This window comes from Peromyscus californicus, unplaced genomic scaffold (assembly GCF_007827085.1).
Source record: "Peromyscus californicus insignis strain IS unplaced genomic scaffold, ASM782708v3 Scaffold_5__1_contigs__length_169319896, whole genome shotgun sequence".
Taxonomy (NCBI): Eukaryota; Metazoa; Chordata; class Mammalia; order Rodentia; family Cricetidae; genus Peromyscus; species Peromyscus californicus.
Window position 1 is genome coordinate 16,667,457 of NW_026294573.1, and position 25,078 is coordinate 16,692,534.

At 53.4% G+C, this 25,078-nt stretch overlaps 1 protein-coding gene across 1 annotated transcript in view; it reads right to left on the reverse strand.

The window, feature by feature from the left end:
* Rap1gap (RAP1 GTPase activating protein) overlaps positions 1 to 25,078 on the reverse strand; it is a 50,287-nt gene that overhangs the window by 15,138 nt on the left and 10,071 nt on the right. Inside the window, 5 exon segments of the mRNA XM_052714967.1 lie at positions 2,875 to 3,060; positions 3,466 to 3,504; positions 4,220 to 4,267; positions 5,109 to 5,144; positions 10,762 to 10,855. Coding sequence (XP_052570927.1) covers positions 2,875 to 3,060; positions 3,466 to 3,504; positions 4,220 to 4,267; positions 5,109 to 5,144; positions 10,762 to 10,855 — 403 coding nt within the window.

Here is a 25,078-nt window from a genome sequence, read left to right on the forward strand (position 1 = left end):
ACAAAAAAAGAAAGGGAGAGAGAAAGAGAGAGAGAGAGAGAGAGAGAGAGAGAGAGAGAGAGAGAGAGAGAGAGAGAGAGAGAGAGAAGGAGGAGAAGGAGAAGGAGAAGGGAGAAGGAGAAGGAGAAGAAGAAGAAGAAGAAGAAGAAGAAGAAGAAGAAGAAGAAGAAGAAGAAGAAGAAGAAGAAGAAGAAGAAGAAGAAGGAAAGAAAAAAAGAAAGGAAGAAAGGAAAAGAAAAGAAAAGAAAAGCCAACTAGACAGGCGTGGTAGTGAACACCTGGCATTCCAGCCTAGGAAGGCTGAGACAGGCGATCCGGAGTTCAAGGTCAGCCTCCAGAAAGAAGAATGCTAGGATGGGGCTGGATGGCTCAGTAGTTAAGAGCATGGACTGCTCTTGTAGAGAGGACCTGAGGTCTGTTCCCAGAAGCCATGTCAGGTGGCTCACACCTGCCTGTAACTCTAGGGTCAGGGGATCCAGCGCCCTCTTCTGACCTCCACAGAATGGAGGGAGTGGGGAGGGAGGGAGGTTTAGGGGCCACTAGCATGTGCCAGGCACTAGAAGGAAAAGAAGCCGAACAGCTGATTGCCCAACCTGTGGCTCCGTGGCCCCTGAAGCCAAGGCCCGTGAGAAGCAGGAAGTGACGCATCCTAACTAACCAGGCAGGTTCCTGCTCTCCTCACCGAGAGAAGAGGGGACGCCTATGACAGGAACGGCACCCCTCCTATGGGAACCCAGGCCTTTGGGGGAACCTTGGGGGGGGGAATTCCTAAGCCCAGAAGTGAGGTACTGCAGCCCCAGCCTGGCCCTGGGCTCCCCCTGCTGGCTTGGGCCTGGGAGTGGAACTGTTCAGCCACACCCGCCCTGAGAATCATTCTGGAAATGAATCTTGTTTAAACATGAACATTGCATTTGGAGGCAGGGTGGAGAGAGAGGCAGGGCTAGGGGGTGTGCCCTCAAATTTGCAGCTCCCCTGAACTAGGTCCAATGAATGGACCTAGACCAGAGCCCCCCTGAACCCCAGCCTAGGCACAGGGTTGGAGAAAACCCCAAAATGCCTAACACTGTCCACAGATGAGTGACAGGTACTTGTCCAGGAAGTCCAGGGGCTGGGAGTTCCCCACAAGGCCAGAGAAGCCCTAGAGACACAGTGGAAGGTGGGATCATGGTCTCAGGAAATCGGTTCCTAAGGCCACCCTGACTGCCTCTTACCAACATGTGGTCCTGTGCTAGACACTGCCTCTTCCCTAGCCACCCCACCACCTCCCCTCTGTCCTGCTGACCTGACCCTGGTCACCACAGACCCCACCTGTACCTTAGTATCTGCTGTGTGGAAGACACCCCCCCACCCCCGCTCGGCACTGGGACTCCTTTAGTAAACTTTAGAGTGCCAACTACATGCCAGGCTCACAATCCCTGACTCCTAGACACAGCTGAGAGTACTGGACAGTGGGCACCTGGAATGAAGGTCTCCCTCCCTCCAGCCCAGGCCCAGCCAGGGGGTAGACTCAAGTGCTATGCTCTGGGTCTGTCCCCAGGCAAAGGCTGGCTGGATTAGTCACCACACAGTGATGGCCCGCCCCACCTTCAACCAGACAGCACCAGGATTTCCTAGAAGCAGCCTGGTGCTCTGGGGCCACACTGAGGCCACATATTTTCCTAATCCTGCAAGGGTACCCCTTCTTCCATTCTGTGCACACACACACACACACACACACACACACACACACACACACACACACATACACACACACACACACACACTGATCTAGACCAAGTCACCTCACCTGAGTTTCCGCTTCCTCTTCCGCAAGAATGGGAGAGTCTTGCTCTCACAGAGGGAGCAGACAGGTGTGGTGGCAGCTACCAACAACCACATGTTTATTATATGCTTCACATGCACTTGTCTTACCCCCATTTTTACAGATAAGGAAGCAGTTAAATAAGAAGATCAAATAAAACACCCAAGATAACACGACCAGATCAATAGAAGGAAGAAAGAAAGAGAAGGTAAGAGCCCTGAGGCCCTTGAGCACACAGCACAATTCTCCTGACAGCACCTGGTGTGGTATCTAGGATCCCAGCACAGGGGTTCTCAGCTCCCACCCAGTAACTTCTTTCTTTTCATTTCTGTTGAGACAAGATCTTGCTCTGTGGCCAGGGTAGGCCTTGAACTTGTGGTAATCCTCCTGCCTCAGATTCCCAAGTGCTGGCGATTACAGGCATATAATCGCCATACCCAGTGCACACCTGATAACTATGGAGAGTTATCACCTTGCTCAGTAACTACTCAGCAGAGTGTCACTGTGGGTCAGTCTACGGAGCAGTTACCGGGCAGAGTCCCTGGCTCTGAGGCTGTGATGACACCAGTCCAAGTCAAACTATGACACTCCTGTGTCTTCCCAGCCACTCGCCCTGGCTGCTGAGGGCCAAGTCTGGTTCAATTTTGTTTTCCATATCTAGTGCTCAGTGCAAGACCAGGTATACAACTGGTGCTCAGAGACCAGGTACACAGCTGGTGCTCATAATTTGCTCATGTTGAAAAGCACTTGCTTGGTTTGAGATGCCATTCAAAACCCCCTACTGGAATCTCCTCATTAAGGCTTCCCAGCAACCACATGAGACAGATGTCACAATTGCCATTTTTGCAGATGGGGAAACTGAGGCACACAGTAGGTAACCTAGCTAAGGCACAAACCATGATGGGGTCTCTTCTCCTCACAACTATGCCTGTCTGCCTTTTGCAACATTTGTCGAGTGAATGAATTAATCCACATGATGCTCCCTGAGACTCAGAATTCCGGAATACTGACCCAGCTTCAGCCTAACGCCACTTCCTGTGGGGCCCCGCCTCCCACCCTAGCCAGCCACTCACCTTGCCCAGAAAGTGCTTCCGGTAGATGCGTGCTGTGGGGTTGCACTCCAGCTTGATCTTGGTGGTGGGAGACTGCAGTGGCTCTGTCTCAGGGATGCTGGTGATTTCATGGTTGGTGCCTTCAATCCAGTAGCCCCCAAACTGGGGCAGCAGGATGAGGGGGAAGGGCCCTTCTCGCCCCAGAACCTAGAGGGGGACTCGGCTGAGAGCTACTCCACATGGCACCCACTAAGGGCCCCAAGGCAACCCCCAACTCAGTCCCAGGACTACCAGGTACTATGGGACAGTCCAGGGCTATGAAACCCAAGGCTCTCATCCACCCCCTGGGGAACCTGCTTGGCTCCTTACCTCTCAGCACTATGCAAAAGATGGGGAGAGGGGATTTTTAATTTTAAAAAAAAAAAAAAAAAGATGGGGAGAGGGTGAAAGAGAGTGTGGCCCAGGGCCATGGGCTGAAACACGTGGCCGAGAGGCCTCGGATTCAAATAACCTCACAACTGTCAGGACTGGAAAGTGAGTCTCCATGGGACAGGCCTGCATGAGGGCCTCCCAGGGTCATGGTAAGGGCGGGTGTGGGGCTGAGGCTGGTACCTCATGGACACTTGGGTAGGGAATGTAGTCCTCTTCCGTCTGCAAAATACAAACAAGCCAAGGACCAGCTGAGGTGGGGCTTCACCCTTGACACACACACACACACACACACACACACACACACACACACACACACACGCTTGTTCAGAGGCTCCCTGAGTCTGATATCTTCCAAAGCCAGGGACAAGGGAGGTTCCCTGCCTCCCCTGAGGAAAGCCGGGACAGACAGAGACAACACTCCAAGCAGGACCTTAGAAGTGAAATCCCCACCAAGCACCTGGTGGCATCCGTCTAAGGACAGCTCTGAGACCCCAGCCCCGAATGAAGCTTCAGGCTTACAGCTCTGCACGTGCCTGCAGCCCTGGAACCTTCCCCTGGGTCCAGCCACATCCTCTAGGGGAGTCTCGAATCAATGGAGGTACATGCCTATCTGAGGATCTGGGCGGAGTGGGGCGGGGGCTCACAGGCCAATAAGGAAACACAACCATGTGACAGCAACCATCTTTGCCACAACCAAGGCCTCAGCTTTGGTATGAGGTGGCCTGGAGGGGCAAGTGCCTTTGGTGGTGCAGGAGGGCAGCAAGGGCTGGCTTGAAAGCTCTTGCCTGGGTCGGGGAAAAGGCTCTACAAGCTGCTGAATTCTCAGGGCCAGGTACCCTGCTCACCAATACTGACACACAGTGGCAACTGGGACACTCTTCCTGGACCCTACCCAGCCCAGTAGGGTGAATGGCCCAGAGTCTGGTCCACCTACTTTGAGAGGCGGTGGGAAGGAGCATCGCTGTTCATCCATCCTGCTTCCCTGCAAGAGAAGGTATACTGTTACCCTTCTGCCATGCCTGCCACCGGGAGCCCTCCCTGGACTGAAGAGAAAGCCCTGAGAGAGATGCCCATGTATGTAGGGGCACTTGCAGAATGGGGTGTTGGCCAGATCGTTCCTCAAGCCTCTGGCATCCCCACGGTGATGAGCTGAGGGAGGTACAGCAGCAAGAGGAGCTGGGGGCTCTGTGCAGGAACGCACGTGCTGCTGGGAGTGGGGGCAGGGAAGTGTACGCAGGCATGTGGGGTGTGTGTGTGTGTGTGTGTGTGTGTGTGTGTGTGTGTGTGTGTTGTTTGTAGGGAGGGGCTAGTGCATGCATCAGGAGATCCTTGGAGGGGAAGGAGATGGAGGGGGAGGAGGAAGAGAGGGAAGAGGAAAAGGCAAAGAAACTGGAGGGATGGGAGGCAAGCCAGAGATGTGAAGGAGGCTCCTGAGCTTTCTTCAAGTCACCTCTCACCCTACCCTGTTACCCTTTGTCCCCGTCCAGACACTCACCCATGCCACAGACAGAGCAGAGCTGGGAGGTGGAGGGTGAGCAGGGGTGAAGCAAGGGGCAGGGCTGCACCCCAGGCTGCCTGGCTCACTAATGCCTCCCCCACCTGCATCTGCGCATCTATCCCCTCCTCCATCCTGCATGGGGTCACTGCACAGGAGCCTCCCAGGACTCTGATGAGCTAGGTTGGTATGTACATGTGGGGATGACTTGCTGGGGACCCAGGAAGGGATGGGAGCTGGGACCCTGGATGAGTTCACAGAGAGGAGGCAGGCAGGGGATCGCCACCTTTAGCCCAGCCAGCTCTGAGGCTCCCTGGCCCATTCTTACCTGCATCTTTTCAATCATCTCAAACAGATCTGTGTTCTGGAACAGAGATGGGAGAGTGAGGTCAATCCTGAGGGAAGCCCAGCTGATGCTACCAAGCCTGGAACAGGCTCCAGCCACCTCAGCTTGCCTGGTCCTCTCATCAGGTGCCAGAGGGAGTGACCAGGACTTTGTGGGAGGGGCTCTGTAAGGCTAACCCCCCCAGAGTTTGGCTAGTTGGGTCACCTAGTGAGGGGAGCCTAGAACTTAGGTCCTGGGTCTCTGGCAGACACCCTACTCAGTCTGCTTTCCTAAAGGAGGAGGAAGTTACTTCAGGAGAAGAGACATCTTCCCCTCTGCCAATACAAAGATATCATTCCCAGGATTGGCATATGGACCCCTGAGAGCCCCCAGGACTCAGCCCGAGTGCCAAGACCCACCAGGCATCAGGTATGGAGGGAGGGTCTGTGGTTCACCAGCACTCAGGAAGAGCCAGTTTACCAATGCCCAGGCCAGACAGCCCTTAACACAAGCAGTGTGCTGGGGACACTTTGGGGAGAGGTTAGCCTGCCATCGGTCCTTCACCTGTGCATGAGCCCACATGCACCCCACATGCACAAGCCAGCCTGTCCAAGGCGAATCAGGACACACAGAGGGTTAATGCAGCGTCTGGCAGCTGCTTGGCAGCATGGGCCTCTTCAACGCCAACTCCCTTCTGAGTCTTCCTGGAAGGCGGCATCCCTACCGGATGGAGGCTGGCAGATTGGGGGCCAGGCCTGGGAAGCCCCTAGAGTCTCCAGGGCAGCCTTCCCCCCAACCCTTCCAAGGTTCAACTCGAGCAGTTCCTACTGCCCAGGTGGAGCCATCTGAGCTCACACACATGTGCTAAGGTTGTGTACCAGGAAACACACACTCTGTCTGTGGGACACACACAGGCCTGCACACCATGATTTGGACAGTTTCACTGCACCAGGCATACCTTTTGTGTATCAAGAAACACACACACAGGGGTCCACATGGCACCTATGCAGAGTAATTCTTAAAGACATAGCCTAACACACATATACGCATGTTGTTGTCCTGAGTTACACACAACACACACTCAGGTCCACGTACCTGAGATTCACACATATGCAAACCCACACCTGTGCAGCCTGCACCCCAGTCACTGCACATGCAAACACAGTCATTCTCTCCTGGCTGAGACCAGGAGACACACTGGCATGGGCAGGGACAGCTAGGTGCTCAGGGAAACAGACACAGAATCCCAGGCATCATTGCCAGGATCGAGGCATGCTGCACAAGAGACCCAAGACGGCATCCGACACTGCAGACAAGAGTTCTGAGGAAAGGAAGAGGAATCGGGCAACTGCCAGCGTTGTTAGGCTCCACGGGGTCCTGAGTACAGCCACCCAACACCACACATGCGCATCGAGAAGATCATGGAACCTAAGCCCTCATGCGCACGGTCTGAAGCCTGCCTACAGAGCAAGACCCAGCCTGTAAAGTCCACTTCAGCAGTACCCAGGAGCCCCTGGGCCATGGTCACCTGTGGCCACACCCAACACCTCTGAGTTTGGAAGAACGGATCCCACTGGCACTTTGGCAGACAGCACAGACACACACCTAAAGTCCCGGAAGACAAACACACCTGTCAACTCGACTGTTTGACAACACTGCCTCCATCTGTTCGGGGCAGCCAGACAGCCTCTGACCCCTACCCCTTCCAAAGACACCCAGCAATGGGCTGAGGAGGGAAGGGGGCCCACTGAAGGTGACCAAACATCCAGGCACAATGAAACATCACACACTGCTGCACCGGAATCACAACTACATAAACACTGACACATGGTACTGTCACCCAGAGTGTACACACACAGCAACAAGTAACACCCACAGTTACAGCCCCACAGGCAGCAGCAGACGCCCTGACACATGGCAAAGGAAGGCTAGAGTGGTGTGGCCAGAAGCCGGGGCATCCCACCTGGGGAAAAGCCACCACAAAGTCACCCTGTGACATCTGTACCCCATCCGTGTAGGAAAGGCAGCGGGTAGTCCCAGCAGCAGTCACATACACACACCCAATGCCACTGCAGCCCAACGGCCAGTGTCCTCACGTCTGTCCCACGGGCAGCTGTGGAAAACTGCCCGTGGGACTGGGGTGCTCCGTGTGGTCCGGGTGTCAGTCCAAAAGTGCACACATCCACCGTGATGGGGCTCGGGCACAGCTTGCCGGACTCGGGGTAGTTGAGCTGAGTGGTGGCCCTAGGGTCCCCCGTCGGCCAGGCCGCCCCTGCCAACGTCCTCACCTGCCAGCCGGCCACAGCCGGCAGCGAGCCCCTTCGCGGACGGCCCTGGGGTGCTGGGGGCCGCGGCTGCGCCATCCCGAGCCCCAGACCCGGCGGCTCCGCAAGCCGGCCCGGCCCCGGGCCCCGTAGCCGGAGCTCCGAGCTCCCGTCCCGCCGCCGCTCTGCCTTCTCTGGGCTCGCCCGGCGGCCGGGCCCGAGGGGGCGGGGCGCCAGGTGCGGGAGGCGCGGGTGGGGGCGGGACATCTAGGCCACGCCCCCGGCGGCCTGGGACACTGCGCCTGCGCGCAGGAAGCCTTAGGCACGTCTATTAGCAGCTGTGCCTTCCCAGGCTGGAGACCCTGCCTGCCTCTGGGCTTCAAGGACAGGGTTCTTGGGACAGCTGTGCCCAGGGAATGCAAAAGTCCTGGAGACGGTGATTTTCTTGAGCACTTCCTTAGCTGGACCCTTCTGCGTGTCTCACCGTCTTGCCACAGCCAAGGAGGTACTTGGCTATCTTTATTAGACTGACAAGAAAACCGTATTCCAAGAGGTGCAATAGCTTATCCGAGATCACACCACTAGGAAAACCCTAGAAGAGCGTGGAGCGGCCTCCTCCTCACCTCTTCTCCACCTCAGCACCCTGCCCAACCCTGGGGGAAAGCCTGGAGTGGAGAGAAAGGCACATGCGAACTTTAGGACCGGTATTCTATAGTTTAGGTTCCTCAGGGTCTAGCTCTGGCCTTGCTACAACTTCAGAGTGCATAAGGGAGTCTCTGGCACCTCTGTTGACCCAATTCTCCATCTAAAGTACAAGGCCTCTGAAGTCCTCCCATCTGACACTACTGTCCTTGTGTCTTGGGCTGGTGTAGCCACTGTGCAGTGTGGACAGGCCCCCAGCCATAGCACCCACTCTCCAGACAGAGGCTGGAGAATCCTGGGTGCTGCAGGGGTAGGGCTGTCCTCCAGCTCGGGGGGCCAGACCTCTTGCAACTTCCCAGAAGCACTGCCCACTACCCTCTGTCCCCAGGGCCAGGGAGCCTCTGCGAGGAAGGCAGGCAGCACTTTCCTTTCCCTCCCAGACCTGGCCCCAGGTCAGGCTCGGGCCCAGAGAGCCAGCGGGAACGCCAGAGATGTGCATTCCAGACACCAAGTAGCTTTGGCTTTAATAATTAACAGCAGCAAATATTGATTTATGCAACCACTTCCAGACCTGCACACTTCCGGGCACCCATCACAATGCAGCCAGAGGAACATCCTTTCCCACACTGGCCCTGGGGGAGGCCAAGCCTGCTCATATCACCAGCGATATGTAGGCCAGGTAGAGTGGATGCTATGCACGCTTCCAGTGTGTACGTGTGCAGCTCCAAGGCTACTTGTGACTGTGTGTGACATACTGCATTTCTGTAGAATAGAAGTGTGGGGGGGTGGGTTGGAAGGGATGGGTAGGGATGTTTACTGTCCATCTCCTTCATGTGTTCATGTGCAAGTCTGAATACGCTATAGATATGTGCTTGTGTCTGTCTGTCTGTGGCCAGGCCCCCAGTGTCTAGGTATAGGACTTGTGCACTTGTATGTAGATTCTATAGTCCCTGAGTCCTGCAGAGGGCAGCTAGAGTCTATTCAAGTGTGGCTCACCAAAGAGAAGAGAATTCCCCTGCCCAGCCCTGAGAACGCAGGCAGACTGATTATTCCCAACACTTCACGGGCATTGCCCAGTGGCGAGCTGGCAAGGTTGATAGAGAAGACATTGTCCACTCTGTGTTATAGGCGGAACTTGTCCTTATGCACAGGGAGGTCATGTGCCCCCCAGACTGGTTCCAGTATCTTGATAAATATGTACCGATAAAGGGTGCTGAGGAAAACTGGAGGGTAGCGCAGGCTTGGAGCCAGGAGCCTGCTGGAAACCACAGAGGAGTCGCTCAGTGTCTGGGAGTTGATGTCCAGCCCTCGAAAGGGACAACTGTTCACAGAATGGGTCCTAATTTGGAGGAGCAGTGGACTGTGGGAACGGAGTGGTCAGAAACTCACTGAGGTGTGTTAGCACAATTGGAAAGTGGTAGCCAGCTGAGTGGAGGCCAGGAGGCTGAAGGGTCATCCATGGTAATCAGAAGGACCCACCTTGGGCCGTCTGAGGTACAAGGCTCCAAGGATGTGCTATACCCACCTCCCTTCCTAGATGAAAAGACCAAAGCCCAGAGAGGACAAGTAACAGTCCAGAGCCTGGGAAGACTTCACTCACAAACCCAGCTGCTTGAGCAAGTGGCTGCCATCAAGTCTCTGTTTCCTGAGGACGCTTTTGACCCTGCCTGGGAAGGCAGGGGAAGATCCCAGGAGGCCTGTATGTGACTTAAAGCACGCTCCTTGGGGTTTCCATGGAGATAGCAGTCCTATACATAGATAACACTCCTTGGTCCTTTGTCCTCTTGGCCTAGGAAAGGTGTCAATCCTTATTCTAGAGCTCTGGAGGATGTTCCTCGCAGAGCCTTCCTGGCTGTGCAACCCTGGGGAAGATGACTTCACATCTCTGAGCATTTAGATCCCAGTTGAGAGCAGTTTTCCTGCCTGAGGTTGATGAAAGGGCAAAGGGCAAGGTGGCTGTAGGCAGGCTTTAGTCACTGCAGAACACCCTGCCTCAGTACTGGAGAGTCCATGAGCCACATGCTGGCCAAAAAGCATCAGCTGGTCCTGGCCCCACAGCATCCAGCCTGCATCCCTTTATGCGAATAACAATATCACTGAGCTTGGATTTGGATGGCCGTGGCTGCAGTGGAGTGGACAGAGCTGAGAGACAGAAGACGCTATAGGCAAGACACTAAGTACTATGCAGCACTGACCAAATCCCCTGAAACACCAGCTGCCCCTGGCCCCTGACACTGTGCAGACACCATTCAGTCACTCATCTTCTGGCCAGGGCATGGCTTCTGGGGGTAGGGGCCGTGTCCTGGCCTGCCAGGAATCTTTAAGTTTGGTATAAGCAGGTACCAGGCAAACCTTAGTTGTTGATGAGAGCAACAAATGAGTCTTCACCACAGGGCTTGGAGCCAGAGACAGCCCAGGCTGTGGGAGAGATGCCTTTTATCCAATCCTGATGCGTGCGGTCTGCGACTATTAACACATCTGGCCCATAGTGGGGGCAGCTGTGGCCATGATGATAACGGAGAGAAGGCAAAGGAGCTGCTGCTTAATAGTTTATCCCTACGTCCCACTGCTAACACTTCTGTAGACACTGGTTCAATCTCTGAGACCACACAAGCCACCCAACGGTCAGGAATGGTGTCCTTTTGGGGCATCGACCGAATATTTGACATCTTCCCAATAGCCACGTTTAGGTATCTCCCAGCCCTGGCATGGCGGGGCACAGACCAGGGCCATAGGTTGGGGTCACTTACCTTAGGATAAGGTGAGGCAGGGTGGGAGGGAACCGAGTCCACTAGTAGCAGGTCTAGTGCCTGAGGGAAGCACTGTTTCTGTCCATCACTCTTCCTGGAAGAGAAAAAGGAGTCCGAGGTCAGAGAGAGCCTCAGGTTGGGAGATTCAGGACCTCCGGGAAGAAGAGTCCCTGAGAACTGGGGGAGCGAGGTGGGGAGGGCTCTGAGCTCTCCAGGAGGAAGGGCAGGGGGAGCCCTCCCTGAGCAGGGCTGACAAGCGGGCTCCTCTTCCCAGAGGTCAGAGGAGTGGACCCCCAAGTTCTCCACCAGTTCTCCAGCCCATTCTGAAGATGGAAACTGAGTCAGCACAGGAAATGTTGCTGTAGAAGCAGGAGCTGTTAGGTTCCCCAGTTCTCTGGGTCCCTCCCAGAGTCTTTAGTGGGCAGCAGCCTTAGGACTGCTGTTACTAATGCCAGTAAGTGCCACACAGTGGGCCCACTGTGGCCAGACTTGTGTGAGCCACTCCCCAGGCCTTCTAGACACAACTCCTCACTTCCACTTTAGGACATGGACTACGATGTACACAGAGGTCACATAGTCAGCCCACAACAGGCCACTGTTTATGACCCATCTGACGCTAAGCCTAGATGAAGTTACACCCACAACCCTTGAAGGACAGGGGATAGGTCTAAAGAGTGAAGTCAGCACCTGTCTCCCACACAATCCTGCTGAGTCCACCTCCCAGGTCAAGGGGAAGACGTGCCCAGTGGTTCCCGGATCCAGGGAACCTATGGCCTGGTGAAGCAGGCCTGGCTTCTATCGCTGCCCGAGGCCAACCTGACATGGCTGCGCCCCAGCCCCACTTCCATCAAGGCAGGCTAGTCCCAAGAGGGTGAGTCACCTTCCAGAGGAGCTTCAGTGGCCTGTGGCAGGCTTGAGTCAGGCAGAGACAGGCAGACACACCCAGGAGAGGCAGGACCCATAGGATCCTGGCCCAGAAGACGACCCTGGCAAGTTCTAAGCCTCTTTGCCTCTCCCTGGGTCAGAGGAACCAGCCCCAGCCCCACTTAGCACAGGGCCCCCCCCTACCCCCAAGGGCTGTCAACTTCTTCCAAGGTCTGTGTCCCGGATTGCTTGACTCAAAAGGACAGACCTGGTGGCAGCAGACTTTTGAGGCCATAGCATCAGTGTGGACATGATGGCAGACAACAACTGACTAGGGTAGCTTGAGTCCAGGACACAGCAGTCCCTCTGGGCCTCTGTCTCCGAAACAGTTCAGCACCATGACTGTGCAGTCACAGGCAGTCCCACAACGAACTCTCTCCCAAGTAGGGCCCCACTGAGTATTTGCTGGCTAACTGACTGAAGATGGGCAGCAGGAAGAAGCCATGGAAGGTTGGTGAGTGAGGGAATGTGCTCAACACAACTTCTGTTGTCACAGTGTGCGCTGACAGTGGGGAGGGGGAGGGGGAGATGGGGTGGAAGATTAGACAGAGGCCCATACAGTGTTTAGGTAGATTCTGTGGAGACCCACTCTGCCCTTATTGTACTGGAGTTTAGGGCTACTTATTCTCTCCCTCCCTCTCTCTCTCCCCCCCCCCATAAGTGTGTGTGTGTGTGTGTGTGTGTGTGTGTGTGTGTGTGTGTGTGTGTGTGTATGTGTGCACGTGTGTATAGGTATGCATGTATCTGGAAGCTAGAGGTCAATGTCATGTGTCTTCCTCAATTGATCTCCATCTTGGTTTTTTGAGGCAAGGGCGCTCACTGAACCTGGAGCTCACTGATTGGCTAGTGAGCTAATGAGGTCAGTGAGACCCAGGCATCCTCCTATTTCTGTCTCCTCAGAGCTGGGGTTAAAAATGTGTGCCATTGTGCAGCTTTTTACCTGGGCGCTGGGGATCTGAACTCAGGTCCTGATACTTGCAATGTAAGCACTTTACCTTCGGAGCCAGCTCTCAGGCCCCTGCTGACCCCCATATTTTACAGACAAAGGACAGCCGGACTTCAAAGCTCACAGCCTTGACCAAGCATGGCTGGTGCCCAGCAGTGCTGTGGAACAATCTTTATACACTGTAAGTATGTATTGCTCTCACTGTTAATAAAAAGCTGATTGGCTGATAGCTAGGCAGGATTTTCGGGGCAAAGAGAATGCTGGGAAGAAGGAGAGCAGATTCAGAGGAGTCGCCAACCAGATGCAAGAGAAGCAGATGAACATGCCATGCTGAAAAAAGGTACCACTACGTGGCAGAGGGTAGATAAGAAATATGGGTTAATTTAAGTTGTAAGAGCTAGTTAGTAACAAGCATAAGCTATTGGCGGAACATTTATAATTAATATTAAGTCTCCCTGTCATTTATTTGGGAATTGGCTGGTGATCCCGATGATAAGCTCTACCCACACAGCAGTGTAAAGAAGAATGTGGCACACACCTTTAATTCCAGCACTCAGGAGGCAGAGGCAGATGGATCTCTGGGTTCCAGGCAAGCCTGGTCTACAGAGTGGGCTCCAGGACAACCAAGGCTATTCAGTGAAACCCTGTCTTGAACTCCCTCCCACCAAAAAAAAAAAAAAAAGAAAAATGTGCTTAGTAGAAGTACTGTTGAGACCAGACGGGTGCTCTTAGTGAGGACCACTGTCCTGGGATCCTCTGGCTGCATGTGATGGTGATTTCCATAGCCAGGTTCAATAACTGGTACTTTCTATCCGTTTCATGGCCCCAGAATCAGACTTTGACAGCTGCTGGTCAGCTTGGTGGCAAGTCCTAATAGAGCAACTTAGCCTGCTCCCCAGATCCCATGTCCATCTCTCTCAGAACTACTGAAGCCAGAACAGAACTAGGGGGTGTGTCTCACAGCTGTGGGATGTGTGTCGGGGGGATACTTCAGCTCCTTTATAGGACCCTCATCCTGTACTTAACCCCCCCCCCACCTCCACCCCTCACCTCCCTGCTCTGGGCTCCCTCCTCTCTATTGACCACAGTCCTGGCCCTCCCCCAGCTAGGCAACTCCTCAGCTGGGTCCTAAAGGACTGGGAAAGGGCGGGGTGGGACTGGGGTAGAGGACATTCTGTCCTCAGTCCTGATGGGTGGAATGACAATCGTAACAAAAGCCTTCCAGCCTAACAAGGTAGTGCTTTCAAACTGCCTACTTCCTAGACGAGGAAACAGGACCAGAAAGGCGTACAGAGCAGGCGTCTGCACCCTAGTTTGAGGCCCCCAAAGTCAAGATCTGAACTTCTTAACGTGTGGCCAACCCTGAGGGACCAGTCCTCACAGAGCCATCCCAGCCTAAGGGCTGAGCACTGCTAATCACACCCTGTTGACCGTTGAAGAGATGCCAGTACCGGCAGCAGGGTCGGCACAGGGATGACAATAAGAAAGAGGACAACCCAGAGGAATTGGCTCTCTCTCTCCACCACAGCACAGCCCCAGGGATCAAACTCAGGTCCTCAAGCTTGGCGGCAAGCAACTTTGCCTGCTGAGCCCTCTTACCAGCTGGGGTCCTTAATTTTTGAGAGAAGAAACTAAAACCTTGCAAGATTGAGTGCTTGCCGAAGGTCACATTCAGTGAGTCCAAGACCATAAGACTCCCAGGGATCTGGGTGAAGAAGTATCCCTTTAACCCCACATGACAGAGCTTCTTAGCAAATAGCAGCTGTTCATTTAACAATTCGAAGCAACAGACTTAGCCTCTCCTCCCCCTCCCCTCAACTCTGCCTTCTGCTCAGACATTCCTGCTCCTCTCCAGCCTCACTCCCTGCAGCCCTGGCCTCCGCACACCTCCCGCCACCTACATGAACTTGGCCTTCTAGGTCCCTCCCGTCTCATCTGTCCCATCCTCATCTCTGTCATTCTGTTTACACGGGAGGAGGTCCCTTAAATCTTGTCCCCTTCCCACTTTTCCAAAACCCTTCCTGACCCTCAGGCCTAGCCCAGTTAAAAGAATCCCCCACTCTTCATACTCCTGCAGCCGGGGTAAGGGGCCCACCCTGCCAGATGCCCTGCATGTGTGCACGTATGCATACGTGTGTGTGTGTGTGTGTGTGTGTGTGTGTGTGTGTGTGTGTGTGTACGTATGCGTACTGTGTGTGCGTGTGTGCATATGTGTGTGTGCTTGTGTGCATGTGTGCGTATGTGCGTGTGCATGTATGCTAACTACAATGTGTGCAGAGGACAACTCACAGGAGTTGGTTCTCTCCTTCACCACGTGAGTTCCAGAAATCAAACTTAGGTCCTCAGGCTTGGTGACAAGCGCCTTTACCTACTGAGCCATCTTGATGCCCCCTGTCCCCCGCCCCCCACCCCACAATGGCTTTTTGAGGTGTGACTTCATCACACTTTTGTCCAGATGAAAACACAGAAGCACAGAGACTTTCTCTAACCAGCCCAAGATCACACAGCAAAGAAAGGGCAAGGCTGGGGTCTGACTCCACTACGTATGTCCCAGCTGTCCACCACACAGGCTCCTCATCTTATCGACTGGCCTGCCCACAGCGACTTTCCACCCCAGCCCTGGACTTCTGCGGACATTGTTATGGCCTTCTTGGCTCCAAGCTTGCCCTGTCTGCACTGGGCACATCCTTGACATACGAACAGGTGGCAGCCACATAAGAGGTGACTTGCCAAACGTCATAGGGAGAGCTAACCTGGGAGCCTGGGCCAGGCACACTTGAGAGTGACCTTCAGCTCCTGCAGCTCCCTGGTCACCAGCCGGTTGGCCCAGCTTCCTCACCTCTTGGTGGTGTCCATCTTTCCCTGAGAAAGAGTCAGGCAGGGGTCTAGGGTACAGGGCCCAGTTCCTGAGTGGGCCAGCTGGAAGCTGCTGCAGACAGCTCCTGGTTTCTTGGCAACTGTTCTGCATCGCACTTATCACTGAATCAAGGTAACAATAATAATCACACCTGGGGGGCGGGGTGCAGGCTCTGAGCTTTTCAAAGGCTTCTTTTCTTTATCCTTTGCTTTATCGGCTCTCCTGGGACTCTCACCGGAACTGAACAACTAAGCTGGCAGATAAGGCTCTGGCCCAGGCTCCTCATGCCCAGAAAGGCAAACTGAGGCTTGGGGAGGTCAAGGAACCATGTGAAGGTGGCCCAGCATTCGACAGCAGATCAGAGATGAAAATCTAAGCTCCCCCACAACACACCCTTCAGGGCTCTGATGCTTCATGAGGTCTTGCCCTGCAAAACAGCAGGGTCCAAGCCAGGTTTGAACATGAGGGGTGTTGGACGTATTAGGGCAGGCTGAGGATAAGTGACGGCACACTTCGCCAGGGTACATTCCTTCTGTGAGAATGTAGAGCGGCCGGAGAGCCCCGTCTTTTCTTGAATCTACAGAGTGGGAGCTGAGGGGCTTTCTGTGAAGGACTGCCTAGAAGCCTGGAGGACGCTGATGCCAAGCACCAGAAGGGGAGTCAAGCCGACACGGGCGTTCCAAAAACATGGAGGCCCCAGTGCATCTGGCCCCTGCTGACTTTCCTTCCCAGCCTCCACCTCTCGTGCTCCTCTGCCTGTCCTGTCCTGAGGACACCCACCTGGCACACACATGGGCAACCAGATACAGTCGTTGGGAGAACGTGCCAGCTTATGAAGGCTTAGGCAGGCAGAGCTAGCCAGGGACAGAGGCCTAAGGGGTGCCTGCCAGCCTGTGCCTGCCAGCAGAGACTGGGGACAGAGGTTGCCCGCCAAGTGCTTCTACCCACCTGGTGGGAAAAAGGGCACAGATCTCCCAGTGAGGATGGGGTTTGGGGGGGGCGTGCCCTCCAGAGCCCCAGTCTCCCAGCACTGGCCTGGGGCTTTGAGTCTAAGAGGGCTCTATTATAGAATGGAAGCCAAATGGCTGCCTGAGATCTGCCCCCTCCCAGGGGGCACAGAGGCCCATTGTTTTCGAAGCTCAGCCATCTGGCACAGCCCTCCTCCATGCCCCATGCCCTGCCTGCCCATCCCTGCCTGTGCCCAGGTACCAGGAAATGTGGCTAGGCACAGCCAGGTGAACAGGTTTCAAAGCAAGGTGTGGGGAGTTGGGGGTGGGTGGGTAGGGGGCTTCTGTCCAGGTGGAGGCAGGAGTCTAGGCAGCCAGACATAGGCCTGAGTTATTCTACGCCTGGATCCTTAGGTCTTAGGTACCTCTGACCTCATAGCAACTGGAAGGGAGCATGAGGCTGTGGGGAGGGGCCAAGAGCTGCTGTTGACAGTGATGTCATTTAGTCCTTAAAACAACACCCCCTAATGAGGTCACTGCTGCCACCACCCATTTTGGAGATGAGTCCAGATCCCCCCAAAATGTCTTAAGATGGGCTTGGGGCTACAGCTGCCAGGACCCCATGGAGCATGCAGATAAGAGGCCTTCTACTCCAGGCCGGGGCCACTAGTGGGCAGGAAGGTGGCATGTGGGGCCCTCACCATGTGCTGGCTGGGAGCCCAGATACCCGGATCCCGGAGCTGGGCCAGGCCGTGGCCTCCTGAGCAAACAGCAGGTTGGCAAGCCAGAGAGGAGGTCATGGGCTGGCCCCAACCTGGGGTGCTGGCTCAGGTGGCCTGACTCTCCCAGCTCCCCTGGTCCTGAGGCAAGCACTCTGGCTCTCACAGTGTAGGAGAAGGCATGTGAGAAGACCCAGCTTGGGACTTTTCCTGCTGGGGACATCTGCTAATGCAGCCAGGCACCTTCTAATTAACACACCACCAGCCTTCCCCCAGGACCTCGGTACCAGCTACCCAGAAATCCACTGGCAGGTAACACAATCCATGCTGTACTTGGAAGAAAACCGCAGCCCCGGCAGGAAGACAGGGACTTGCCCATGGTGACACCCGAAGCTCACACTTTCTATTTCTAGTCCTTGCCTACACTGCCATAGCACAGAGCGCCGTGTGCCAGCTCTCTCAGATGGGCCTGCCACCCCCACCCTAGACACAGAGCAAGAGTGGCCAGAGTGCCCTTTCCAGCACCCACAGGCCACTGAGTTCCATAGCGGCCTACAGTCTCTGTGTCACCCCACCCCACCCTTGACCTATTGTCCTAATCAGCCTCTGCAGCCCAGGGGGTCCCCCTTCTCCAAGCTCCTAGCATTCCTGTGCTCACTCAGCCCATCAGTGCCCTACGCACCCCACCCCCCCAACCCCCCCACCCCCGTCCCCATGTCCTTCATTCCTACGCTTGGTCGTTTACCCAAAGCACGTGGTTTGCCGCCTGCTCTGAGCCAGACAATGGTGTTGGGTGTTGGCAGGGGGTGAGGGTGGGTGACCCCCTCCCCCAGTGGGTGACACTCCCCCCAGCAAATCCATACTGATACCCAGATTCTCTAGCTGTGCCCAGGACTCCTCTGATTTCACCAGCAAGATGCTCACACCCCCACGACTGAGGCCTTGTTTAACGCACCCCTCCCCCTCTGCACCAGCCCTACTAAAGGTCAGGTTCACCACCTTGAGGGCTCCAAGCTGGGACAGAAACCTCAGGAGAAGGAGAAGGTCATCGTCTCCTGACCAAAGATGGCAAGGGCGAGCCCTGGTTCTGTCTCTGACGATCTGGGTACGTAGGTGTGTGACTGCCACCTCTCTCTGAACATGGGCTTTGACATTGGACATTGGGTCTCGGGCTAGACAATCCTGAAGCACAGCTGGGTGTGAATGGGAGGACAGGGACTAAGCCAAGGGCTGTTTGGAATCAAAACCCAGAAGGAAACCTTTCACTGAGAAGACCTTAAACCCCTCAGAGGCGCTTCTCTGACCCAGGCCTCAGTTTTTTTGTCTGAAAAATGGGATAATAAACACCTACTTGGCAGGGTTGTTATTTGTAATTAATTAGATGCCATATGTACATTCTGACTAGCCTAGAATTGAGTATACAGTAGGCACTTTATGATTTATGAACTTCTTTCTGCCTGCAGAGGCAGTATAGGTCACAGAGTAGGCCCTAAGATGGAGCTACCCACATTTTAGTCCTAAGTCTGACACTTTGTAACCTTGGAAAAGCTTTGTAACAACTTTGTAACCTTGGAAAAGTTACCCAACCTCCCAGAGCCTATGTTTCCTCATCTATAAAATCAGAATGAAGAGGGGCTGGAGAGACAGCTCAGTGGTTAGAGCGCTGACTGCTCTTGCAGAGGACCCAGGCTCAATTCCCAGCACCCACATGTTGGCTCACAACTGTCTGTGACTCTAGTTCCAGGGGATCTGACATCCTCTTTCAGCCTCCAGAGGTACTGCACATACATGGCACACATACAGACAGACAGACAAGCACGCATTCACATAAAATAGAAATAAAGTATTTTTTTGCTTTTTGGTTTTTTTTTAGACAGAATCTCTTTGTTTATTCCTGACTATCCTGGAACTCACTCTGTAGACCAGGCTGGCCTGGAACTCACAGAGATCCAGCTGTCTCTGCCTCCTGAGGTCTGGGATTAAAGGTACGTGCCACCACCACCCAGCATAAAGTAAATAAATCTTAAAAAAACAAAACAAAACAAACAAGCAAATCAGGAAGAAGAGCTGTGGAATTAGCTTAGTGGCACAGGGCTTGCCCATTGTGTACGTAGCCCTGGGTTCCATCTCCACTGCATGAGTGTGCGCATGCACACACATACACACACACACACACATACACACACACACACACACACACACACACACACACACACACACACATTTAGATTTAAAAGGAAGGATAATAACAATGTTAGTCTGTGAGGATTCATAAGTTTACACACAGAACATTCGTGGTAAATGCTAATCTTGAACCTTCCCTTCTCTGTCTTTCTTTTTTTCTTTGCTGACAACAGACCATCTCTGTTCCAGAAGGTAAATATGAGCAGTGAGACAGCCAGCTGTGTGGGGGATTGGTCCCCTGGAAGCCAAGGCGGGGCAGCACTGGATTGCAGCTGAAGGTGTAGAGAGAAGCCTGGGTCGGGCTTCCAAGGGGCCCCCGCTAGCTGCTCAGGATCCCAGGGATGGGGCAGTGGATAAATCCCCATAGCTTCCAGGATTTCCCTAGATGCACCAGGGCAAAAAGGATACAACCACAGTATTTCAGGCAATGTTATCCATCTCCTAGCCGAGAGCAAAAGATACACGCTTTGGCCTGGAGACTCAGTTTCTGCTTTCTCCTCTATAAACACACGCAAGGATGCACAGGGGTCCGGCAACTCATTGCCAGTGGAGTTTGCAAGAGTTAAAGTCTGGAAGGTTCCTCAGCACCCGTTAAAGGAAGCTGGTGCGCTGAGAACGAATCCAGCAGCAGAACACTCACATGGCTCTGAGTTCATCCAAAGCATCGCAAAAACTAAAACATTGCCAAGTCTGATGGTCAAAGCCTATACCCATCATTCTAAAGGCTGAGACAGGATGGAAAGTTCCAGGCTAGCCTGGGCAACTTAGTGAGACAATGACCCTAAATAAATGTGCAAAGGCTGGGCATGTAGCTCAGGGATAAAGTATTTGTCTAGCATGTGTGCAGCCCTGGGTTTGGTCCTCACCACCACAATAAAATGATACTGGAAAGTAGTTCAAGGTACCTACAAAGTGTGAACTAACAGGCGGCAGGGATAACAGAGGTCTCTGGTCCCAATGGTTTGGGGCACATTAAGTAAATAAAGCAAACTGGGTCTGGCATGGTGGTGCATGCCTTTAAATTCCAGCACTTGGGAAGCCAAGGCAGATAGACCTTTGGGAGTTTAGGGTCAGGTTTACATAATGAGCTCCAGGACTACAAAAACTCTGTCTCAAAGGAAGGAAGGAAGGAAGAAAGAAAGAAAGAAAGAAAGAAAGAAAGAAAGAAAGAAAGAAAGAAAGAAGGGAGGGAGGGAGGGAGGGAGGGAGGGAGGGAGGGAGGGAGGAAATTAGAAAGGTAAGTTGCAACAAAAATTTGCCATCTTTCATAAAAAATCAAAACTACATGTGAACATCTCCACAGCTTGTGTCTAAGAAGTAGGACAGTGGCAGCTTCTGCCTTTTTCTGTGACACACTTTTCTACTTTCAATTTTTTTTGGGGGGGGTGGGGTTGTCAAGACAGGGTTTCTCTGTGTAGCCTGGCTATCCTGGAACTCGCTCTGTAGACCAGGCTGTCTTGGAACTCACAGAGATCTGCCTGGCTCTGCCTCCCAAGTACTGGGATAAAAGGCGTGCGCCACTACCACCCGGCCTACTTTCAATTTTATTTATTTTATTTTTTTTGGGAGGGGTTTATTGTTTTTGTTTTGTTTTGTTTTTCAAGACAGGGTTTCTCTGTGTAGCTTTGTGCCTTTCCTGGAACTCACTTTGTAGACCAGGCTGGCCTGGAACTCAGAGATCGGCCTGGCTCTGCCTCCCGAGTGCTGGGATTAAAGGCATGTGCCATCACCACCTGGCTAAAAAAATTTTTTAAAATAAAAAACCCTAGCTGGGCGGTGGTGGCGCACGCCTTTAATCCCAGCACTCGGGAGGCAGAGCCAGGCGGATCTCTGTGAGTTTGAGGCCAGCCTGGTCTCCAAAGCGAGTTCTAGGAAAGGTGCAAAGCTACACAGAGAATCCCTGTCTCGAAAAACCAAAAAATAAAAAATAAAAAAATAAAATAAAATAAAATAAAAAACCCTGACAGCCCATATGTAGGCCCAGGTCCTTGGAAGTCTGAGGAAGAGGCTCACAGGCTGGGTGGCAATTAGACTCTGCCTTTTTTAAAAAAAGATTTATTTATTTATTTATTATTATGTATACAACATTCTGTCTGCATGTATGCCTGCACACCAAAAGAAGGCACCAGATCTCATTATAGATGGCTGTGAGCCATGATGGGGTTGCTGAGAACTGAACTCAGGAACAGCAGCCAGTGCTCTTAACCTCTGAGCCACTTCTCCAGCCCTAGACCCCACCTTTTTTATACGGATTGACTGATGGTGATTGATTAACATGGTGTCTCACACTGTAGCCTAGCTAGCCTGAAACTCACTATGTAAACCAGGCTGCCTTAAACTCACAGGGATTTGCCTGCTGGAATTAAAGATGCACGCCACCCCACCAAGCACCTTCCTTTCTAAAAACAAAACACAAAACATTTGTTTACTTGGGGGAGCACATGCCATCAAGCACATGGAGAGAGGTCAGAGGACAACTTGGGGGAGTTGGTTCTTGTCTTCCACCATGTGGATTCTAGGGGTCAACCTTAGGTTATCAGGCTTGGAGGCAGGGCCCTTCACCAGCTAAGCCATCTCCCTGGTCCCAACCCGGTCTTTTAAGAAAACAGAGGAGAGCCGGGCGGTGGTGGCGCACGCCTCTAATCCCAGCACTCAGGAGGCAGAGCCAGGCGGATCTCTGTGAGTTCGAGGCCAGCCTGGGCTACCAAGTGAGTTCCAGGAAAAGGCGCAAAGCTACACAGAGAAACCCTGTCTCGAAAAACCAAAAGAAAAAAGAAAAAAGAAAAGAAAACAGAGGAGTAGGGCCTGGAGAGATGGCTCAGAGGTTAAGAGCACCAACTGCTCTTCCAGAGGTCCTGAGTTCAATTCCCAGCACCCACATGGTGGCTCACAACCATCTGTAATGAGATCTGGCGCCCACTTGTGTGTACATAATAAATAAATAAATCTTTTTAAAAAAGAAAGGAAGGAAGGAAGGAAGGAAGGAAGGAAGGAAGGAAGGAAGGAAGAAAACAGAGGAGCCATGGTGACTCCAGTCCTTTGTGTCCACCCCTTGCATGCAACCTTCAAGCTAGTGCCTGGGGTTTCCATACTGGCTGGCCCAGGCACTTGGCACCACTTCGAGCCTCTGGGAATGGATGAGGTCCAAGGCAATGCAGTGAGCTTGATCCTCAGGCAGGTGCACAGAAGGTTCCCCGTGTATACTGACAGAGTAATGACACTCCAGCTTTGACGTTAGACAGAACTGAGGATCGGCCTCTGTACGTCTTGAAACTCTGAGACAAGACAGACCCAGGAGAAGGCTCGATAGATTGTCAAGACCTGGGCTTAGACCGTTTGGACCAAGTAGAGGTCATCACAGCCACAGAAGACAAATATGGGTTTGGAACTATAGATATAGATGCAGAAAAGTTAATGGATCCACAAGAAATTGCAGATTGTTTGTTTATTTGTTTGTTTTTTGTATTTTTGAGACAGGGTTTCTCTGTGTAGCCCTGGCTGTCCTGGAACTCACTCTGTAGACCAGACTGGCCTCAAACTCAGAGATTCTCCTGCCTCTGCCTCCCAAGTACTGGGAGTAAAGGTGTGCGCCACCTCCACCACCACCCAGCAAAATTACAGATTATTACACTGTAGATAAAAAGGATGTGAAGGAAGTATTTGGCAAATAATGGATAAAAGAAAAAAAATAAAGACAAAGGGAAACTGAGCATTTATTCAGACTGCTAGAACCTGGCTCCTTTGCCTTCTCCAGTCACCAGAAGAGGGAGAAGCTGACCTAGGGAGATTGGAGCCCAGAGCCAGGAAGGAAGAGCCGGAAACTCACCTCCCTGGCATACCACACTCTTTCCCTGAGGGTTGAGGAAGGACACTGGTGTGACACCAGTGTTCAGGAAGCCAACGCTGTCTATCTCATTTGTAAATGCAAACACAGGCTCTGTGCCCAGCTGGCCACCAGCTGCACGTTTGCCCCACTACACCCCAGTCCCACCTCAGAAACCTCCCGGTCACCTGGCAGGTGGGTACGGGCTGGCCCAGCCCCCTCCCTGAGCTCTGAATAACTTTGTGTCAATCGACTTGTTTGTGGAAGACTTTGGCCTTGAAAGTCACCTGTGCCCGTCTCAGGGAGAACAGCAGAGCGGTTCCACCTGCAGGTACCAGAGTCAGAGGGTAGGGGGCTGAGAAAAGAACTGGAGATCTTAGGGCCCCAAGTTCAGTTCCTGGCTGTGTCAAGATCTGTGTGTGTGGTCCATGTGTGGAGGAGCCTCAGTTTCCTCCAATGTGCAGGGGTGGCAGCAGCTCCACCCTGCAGGCTCATGGGAAAGTTCTCTGGTAGTCAGCCACCTCACGTACAGGGGCTGGGCCCCAGGTTGCTGTGGGTGTGTCTGTCCCTTCTGAGTACTGGGTTCCCTGCAGCGAGCAGAGGGGGGGGGCAGGCTGCAGCATAGGTGGGAAGTGTCTGGGTATGTATGACAGGAAGTAGAGGTGGCAGAGAACGCTCTTGTGTCTGGGGTGTGCGTGGGCTTGCGTGCCAGTGTACTTGGATGGGATTGTGCCACCCACCTGCCTAATGGCTTCACTCTGCGTGAGAATGAAGATGTGCTGTCTCACGTGGCCCCCATCTCCCCTTCAGTCTGGTCCTCCCTCCCCAGCCCCTGCAGCTCCCAAGTCCCTGGGACACTTTACAACTCCAGGCCTTTACACACACCCTGTTCGTTCCCACTTGCAATAGAATCTCATATGCTCTACCCTTCCCCAGCCTCCCCTGAAGTCCCTACCAAACCAGGAGAGGTGCCCCACGAACCAGCATGCCTCAAAAGCTTGGACCAAGCCCACAGAACCTTGTTACCAGAATTCACTCAGCGCACAGTGTGACCCACTGGACACCCAGCTTGTTAGGTGTATTCATGTGATCCTGTGTTCACCACGCATCTGTCTACCTGACCAGCCAGTGAGGGTGAACTTGGAGGTGCCTGGGCACATGGGCACCTGTGTAAGAGGCCTCAAGGAACCTCTGGCCTCATGGGCAGCTGGTGGAAGAAGGCAGAGGACTGACACCAGGCTGGCTGAGGAAAGAGACAGGAACATCAACTCTCTTGTTTCTCGATCCTAAAACAGCGCCTCTGCTGCCTGGACCACTCTTCCCACAACAGACATTCCCATCAGTCCCTGGGGCCACCCAAGTATCCTTCCAAGGCAGACTCCTTTTGTAGGCCACATTACCCATTTGAAATCACCTCATTGGTCCCTTAGCTCATCTTATGCCCAGTCCCCACCTCAACTGGAAGGAAGCTGTGGGAGGCCAGGGACCTCATTCATCTGGCTCCCTGCAAACTGCAGCTCAGATAACAACTGGCCCAGGACATGAGCCCGGAAAGTATTTGCTAAATGAGCAAATAGCTAATAAAAAGCCTTACAGGGTCTGGCGTGGTAGCGCATGCCTTTAATCTCAACACTTGGGAGACAGAGGCAGGAGGATCTCTGTGAGTTTGAAGCCAGCCTGGTCTACATAGAGTCCCAGGACAACCAGGATTAAACAGAGAGACCCTGTCTCAAAACAACAAAAAGGAATGAAAGAAAAGAATAAAGCCTTGAAGGACACCTCCATGGTGACTAGATCCCCATTTATGTATTTATTATGGGCATAAACAGATTCAGACAAAGGCAAGCCTCTAGACCAAACCCACACAGCAAAGAGCCAGGCCAGGACAAATAAGCTAGCCCTGCTGTGGCCTCGCTA